Genomic DNA, 7,440 nt, shown 5'->3' on the forward strand with positions numbered 1-7,440 from the left:
ATTTAAACATTACTTGAGTTCTTACTGCTGTGTAAAGCATCTGGAAATGCAAGGATGAATATTAGATAGACTTAATCTTCAAGAAATTTATAAATTAGTTGGGGAGACAGGGACAAAATATAACCAATCACCTGTAAGACAACATGCTAGGTGCTACTGCAGAGGTTCTAAGAGTATAGAAGCAAGAACAATCAAGTCTGGTCCAAAGAGTCAGTGGACCGAAGAGAGAATTTGAACCAGGCCTTGAATAATGATTCATCAAGTTCTTTATTAAATACAATTTCTTTTTGAAACCTTTCCAGTTCACCTTACCAGATGCAATTTCTCCCTCTCTTAAATACACAAATCATTTTTTCATTACATGTCACTTGTCTCTTTTCCCCCTATGTTATGGTGAATTGACTATTTCTCTTATCCCTCTACTATAATATGGGGAATCTAAAAAACAAAACAAATGAACAAAACAAAACAGAAATAAACTCATAGGTATAGAGAACAAATTGATGGTTGCCAGAAGGAAAGAAGGTGGAAAGAGAGAGAAAGGTGAAAGGGAACAAGAGGTACAAATTTCTGGTTATAAAATCAGTAAGTCACAGGGATATAAAGTATAGCATAGGAAATACAGTCAATAGTACAATAACCTTGTACAGTGTCAGATGGTTACTAGACTTACCATGGTGACCATTTTGTTAGGTATATAAATGTCACACCTGAGAGTAATATAACATTGTACATTAACTACATATTTTTCGAAAGGCATCAAGCAAAAACAACAGCCAATACAAACATAGTGCCATATACAGAAAAGAGAACTTGTTTTAGTGTGGCTCAGGTACAGGATGGATGTGGGAGTGTGCTCATTAAAGAGACACTGAAGGAAGATTTGGGCCTGAACATGCAGGGCCTAGTTTAACTTGTGAAAGGAATGGAGAAAATTTTATGACTTCAGAATTAAACCAAGTCCTCCGAAATGTTAACACTAATATAAAGCTTCTTAACTTCTAGAATGAAAATTTATAACCACAAGCTTTTGATCTGAAGAAGTTTTTTATATCAGCCTAAATTATATCAATGTTATTTTTTAATACTATACTAGATATATAAAACATTATTTTTATTATCATAAAGTATCTTTTATCATCCTATTTTATCATATGACAATAAAGTATCTTTATGGTGACAAAAGACTTGGGAAGAAGAAAACAAAACTTTAAGAAAATAGATACTGAATAAAAACACAGAAATTATTTGTAAAATTGGATCACTTCTATTTTTTTTGTTTTAAAAAGTTATATTAAAATACTGAAGCCATTTTTTTTCACTTTCCTCATTTTCATCCATGTATTAGTGATAGATACCTATTTCTTAAAGGAGTTTCCCTGTTAGCATTAATTAAAATGCTTAGTTATTTTTCAAGATGATACCCAAGTCACATTAGTTTCTAATACATATGCCTAATACATGATGAAAGTATAAATACATTCTGGGCAAGTAATAACCAAATGATTTGTTTTAACTGGAACTAATTATCTAAAGTATATTTCCAGTCTGTTAGAGATCAGTCATCTGTCTGAAGATTACGCAATGGTTTAGGCCAATCTAGATTCTGATTAAAAATTGGTCATTATCATCATCATCATCATCATCAAAAAATGTAAATCTTAGCCATTTGTTTACTTTGGGATAGATGCCAAGATATTGCTTAGTTATGTAGAATCTTAAAATTATATAAAAATCAGTCTAGACTTTTCTATTTTAAATATGAGAACTAGATAAGTTAAATGCTTAGTCCAGGAACAACTGGTCAGTCCCAGAGCTGGTCTAAATCCCAGGTCTTTGCACCATCACTCTTACATCCAATTATCTATTGCATCATACTATCATCTCAGTCCTTTTAAGCTGTGACATGACCACTGGCGAGAAATGAGGTATACAGTGTAATGAGAGGTGACCCGCCCATAAGTTTCGTGGCACCTACCTTACCAGTTCAGGAGTAAACGAGGACCCTAGCCCAGAATGCTTTCTTGGGCAGCAACTGGAAAAAATCCGTGGACTACCCACACTAATATCAACTTCTGATGGAATGGGTGGAGGCATACATCTGTATATGCATGTTTATGTAGCTATGGTTATACACGTTTATGGAGTTTTAATGAAAATAATACTTGTCATATTTATTTGTTATTGACATTCACCAGAATTTGATCTCAGATATCAGTCTTTAGTAAAATTTGTTGTGAGGCTTTCTTGTTACATTTGATAGTCCTGAAATATAACACGTGGGGTGGAAGGATGGCAGTAGAATAACAGAAAGATTTTCAGACATAAAGTCATAGGCAAGAAAGAGAAAAAAATTAACCATTTAAGTTATACAGGCTGCACAATTTACCTTAGCTGTACATAATAATAGGATATTGTTTAGAAGGTGGATAGTAGCTATATCTTTGAATTATTATTAAGATATGACTTCCTAAAAAGAAGACGGAGATAAAAGTAAAATGAAATAAATCCTCAAAGGAGTTAGGAGTTATGTCACAGCTTAACACTATAATAACCACCATTCCACTTAATGAGGGCTTATTATGTGCCAGGTAGGAAGTTATGCCTTTTCATATAGTATCACTAATTCTTACAAACTTTGCAAGGTAGGTATTATTGCTCCTATTTACAAATGAGTGGATCAGGGACATTAAGTGAATTATCCAAATTGTTCGTCCTTTTAGAAGTAGGGCAGGATAAAGATTTACATTCTAGTGAATGTGACTATAAACCCCACACTTCTACCACACCAGTCTGCCCGTTACCTAAAGCATATAAAAACAATGTATGTAACCTCTAGCTCCTCAAGATTGTTCATCCCTCAGCCTCTCTACTGTGTGGTCTAATATCTCAGAGGTAACAAAAGTTGACCACTACTTGAGAGACCAATTCACAAAGACTCACATATTGTTTATCTCAAGACTGGAGGCCAGTGCCAAGAAGTCGCTTAAAATTTAAGCTCATCCTAGAGTATAACTTTTCAAGATCACTGTATTTAAGTTAGATTAACCATTATAATCAAGATTTTCATAAAGCATCCTTTTGACATGAGCTAGAAAAGACTTTCTAAGCAAAAAGAAAAATGCAGCTAAAGAGATCCACTAAAGTAAACATCATGTTTGGAGATACTGATTATGTTAGTCTGGCAAGAACAAGGGGTGTGAGAAAGAATGTTGATGTAATTGAACACAAAAGATCCAGGATGTGGGCTCTGTCTCTAAGTGGTTGTGGGCACTTAAATGAGCAATTTAACATTTCCAGGCCTCAGTTTTCTCATCTATAAAATGAAAAATAGATCTAGATCAGAGTCAGCAAATTTTTTTCTATAAAGGGCCAAATAGCAAATAGTATAGGCTTATGAAAGATATGATCTCTGTCACAGGTATTCTATTCTGCTAATGCAGTGCAAAAGCCACAGGCAATACAGGAAGAATAGCCATGGCTGTGTCCCAATAAAACTTTATTTACAAAAAAAAAAAACTGATAAGCTAAATTTGGACCACAAGCTATAGCTTGCCAATCCCTGGACTATAACAATAATCTCTGAGATCTCTTGCATCTGTATAAATCTAAGATTCTATGCTATTATAACAAGACCCTGTAACCAGGCTGCTATCCAGCTGTTATGCACAGGCTTCTTAATTTACAGCCACTCTGATAAGTTGAAGCCCAGACTATATTAGGCATTAAATATTCCAAACATAGTCTCTGCCTTGAATCGCATCTTAATTGGATAAACTGGACTTGAACGTGGACCTCCCTCTTTAGGTCTTATGATAGTTTGCTATGTTTTTAAAGTTTTTAATTACAGTTTACCTTAGTGTATAGAGAGCTTTGTATGCTTCATTGAAATTCTGAAAAACTTAACATTTGTCAACATTAACTTTCCTTGCTAACCTTATCATAGATATGCAAATAAATGACAAAATTATTCAAAAGAAAGGAGAAATTAAAGATTACAAAGGAAAACAAAAAGTAATAGTTCACAAACTAGGTAAAGTGTTTCTGAAAACCCACTATGGACGTATTATTTAATGAATTGTCACTTTAAAGTCACCTTGCCATCCTCACTGGTTAGCATTAAGAGCACACTCTGCCTCCATGAGCCCCACTCCCATGTCCCATCATCAGCTAGTTATTGTCATAGTTTTAACACTACTGATGGGAAAATTCCTTTTAGCACTTCTGGAAGTTGAGGTCAAATTTACCTGTGGCCAATAGTCGTGATTACCTAGTGCAGGGAAAACCTGGAGATTTGGAAAGAGACTCCGGATGGTGGTTGTCATATTAGCAATCACATTTATGACGATGTCTGTTGAGAGTTCATGCACTGGAACATGAGGTGGGCTGTCCCTGAAAAGGACACAGAACCACAGAGAATAAAATTAGTTTCTATAAAAAGTTGCTAGACTTACGTGTGATGTCTTGCTGTACTATCATTGCAGATCTCCACCAAAAAAAAAAAAAAAAAGCAGATGATAGTAAAAAACAGATGATAGTTTAAAAAGTTGATTAACTACTCTTCATTTATCTTTCTCCTACAGAGAATCCTTGCATCTGTATAAATCTAAGATTCTATGCTATTATAATAAGACCCTGTAACCAGGCTGCTATCCAGCTGTTATGCACAGGCTTCTTAATTTAAAAATTTTGTGTAATTACAAAAGGTAAGCTAGAAATCTCAGCCAATTTCACTGCATGACTGAAGATTTATGGGAGGTAAAAAATTTTAGTGATTAAGCAGAGATTCTAGAGCCATAATTGCCTGAACTCAAATCCCAGCTTTGCCACTTAACTAGCTGGGTGCCCTTGGGCAAGTTAGTTAGATGCTCAGTGCCTTCATTTACTCAACTCTGTAAAATGGGAATAATAATAACAATAATAATAATAATAATAATAATAATAATAAAACATACATTATAGAGATTAAATGAGTCACAATATATAAATTAATTAAAATAGTGCCATAGGCATTATTGCAGGTACAGGAAGTATGGGCCTCTTTACTCTGTCGTGATGGAAGGAATTAATTATGCCACCAGGAGATGATGTTTACAAAATTGCTATCATAGGTTAACTCTCATTGTTGCCATTTGTTTTCAATTATTTAATCAAGACATTTATCACATTAGTAAATACCTCAAAACGCTGATACAAATGTGGTGTTTATGGATTCACGTCTTGGTTAACATCGATATATTTCTAAAGCTTATATTCTAAAACAAAACAGACAAAATTTTTCTTACCTTTATTAATGTTGATTAATTTGACCTAGTATTTTTTAAACCCAAATAATTCTTAAGACATAATTAATCTTATGGAATTCAACATTCTAATGAAGCTTAAGACACTGTAGATAAATATTGAATAACTAAAGGTCTTTATAAAATCACTTACCCTGTCCATATCATGAAAGATGCTTCTTGTCCTGAATTTTTAATAAAATCAAATGCTGACAAAATAAGATAATATGGAGAATCACACATAACATCTCCAAAAGGGCCCGGATTGGAGGCATTTGTGCCTTTGGATGAAGCACACACTTTTGTGTGGTCATCTGTGATGTGGTAAGTAGGGTCTAAGTGTAAGTCAGTCACGTGCCAAAACTGTCCTGTTGATTAGAAAAGAAATGGTGTTTAATCTACCTTTTTGGTATTCCCATGCAAATATTTACAGTAAGACTAGAGACAGCGATGAAGGAAAACCTTAGTGATTTAAATGTTTATATGCCCTGAAGTTAAATATAATCTTTTCCTGTAAGATGAGAATTCCAAAGTCAGTAAGAACAATATACTAGAATTTACTACTTACATGTGTCAGAACTGAGGAACTCAGTGATAGTATGACTAGATAATAAACATAAGTTGCATAATGATATATATGGAGACATCCTTCTGGGAGGCCAATAATAATATTGTATTGTCTTAATAGAATGCCACCTCGCTTCCAAAATTTAAAGTTTTATCATTATTTACATGCTTCCTGTAGAATAATTGACATAGAAATATGATGTGGTCTGTTAAGGTTATGCAGTGAATAGATTACAGAACCAGGAACTAAATCTCCTAAATTCCTGTAAAATCTTTTCTCTCAACATTAAAGGAAAAGAATATAAATCTTAAATACCAGCTTTAAGCCATAAATTAAAATTGCTGGAAGTTCTTAAAAGTTTTTAGTAGACTAATATCTTCTATCATACACATATAGAATGTTAATAATTTTAAGAGAAGTATTTGCAAAAGAGGAGACTTCCATTGAGTTTTCAGAGAGAAGCCCTGAACCCATTTGATAGCATCCCTACTTGTATATCACCTTAAAAAACATTTTTATTGTAAGAAATAGTAGTACTAGTAATCATAGCAGTACCTCTTTTTATTAAGTATTTACTACGTGCCACACATTGTGATAAGCAATTTAAATATCATTTCATTCTCACATTACTCTCTGCAATAGGAATCGTTGTTCTCGTTATAGAGTTATGAAACTAAAGCCAGGTCAATTAGGAAATTTTCTCTAGTACACACAACTAATAAATGAGTCAAAATCTGAACCTCATTTTGAAAGACTTTCAAGTTTGATTGTACACCATTTACATATATCTCCAATGATTTTATTGCCTTTCCATATGCAGTTAATACACTGTTTTAATATTGAGGCTTTTTCACATTTTGAATTTTGAGTTCACTCTTATTATGAGTAATTTATAACAGGAACATATCAGAAGTGAAAATAGCATCACATACTATACCAGAAACAGGGAGCATCAAAGTAGAACACAAACTTTTATCTGTACAAAAATGAAAAATGCTAAGTATGTATGTGAGCAAACACTATGAATAAAACCCAAAGCTGAGATAATAAAGTAAAAAATTGAAAACGGTTAACTTGTGAAGATAGAAAAAGTAAGTTATATTTGGGTTGTTGTTTCTTCACAATATTGTTATAATTTTATAACACAGTAAGTTCACAGCTAAGAGATGGTAAACAAAAGATCTAGAAGAAAGTAGACATAAAATAGTTTTTATGGTCAATTACTTGGTATACAGGTCACATTTAAAAACATTTGCCAAGTGATTTATTTTATTCTATAATGCAGAAACTATGCCAACTTTTATTCCAGTTTAGACGTACTTTATCCAACATGCAAAGTGGAGTTGGTGAATAGCTCAGAATCATCCTGGAAACTGTCCTTCCTTGGCGTATAACTATATAGTGCATCTCATTTTTATGTAAACATGTATTCTATTATTTGTAAAATGTCGTGGTATAGTAAACTGCACACAGAACAGTATAGTGTTATGGTTAAGAGCAGAGACTCCAGTCAGACTGCTTGATTTTGAACCCAAGCTCCACTTACTAATCTAGCTGTGTGATCTTGGCTTGTTTCATCTGTAAAATGGG

The 7,440-nt window shown here is 33.3% G+C and overlaps 1 protein-coding gene across 1 annotated transcript in view; it reads right to left on the minus strand.

Moving 5' to 3' along the window:
* Positions 1-7,440, minus strand: part of SMPDL3A (sphingomyelin phosphodiesterase acid like 3A) — a 19,287-nt gene that overhangs the window by 5,525 nt on the left and 6,322 nt on the right. The window contains exons 2-3 of the mRNA XM_023529840.1: positions 5,437-5,650; positions 4,194-4,392 (exon numbers count right to left, since the gene is read on the minus strand). Coding sequence (XP_023385608.1) covers positions 4,194-4,392; positions 5,437-5,650 — 413 coding nt within the window. The remainder of the gene's footprint in view (positions 1-4,193; positions 4,393-5,436; positions 5,651-7,440) is intronic.

This window comes from Pteropus vampyrus, unplaced genomic scaffold (assembly GCF_000151845.1).
Source record: "Pteropus vampyrus isolate Shadow unplaced genomic scaffold, Pvam_2.0 Scaffold43, whole genome shotgun sequence".
NCBI lineage: Eukaryota > Metazoa > Chordata > Mammalia > Chiroptera > Pteropodidae > Pteropus > Pteropus vampyrus.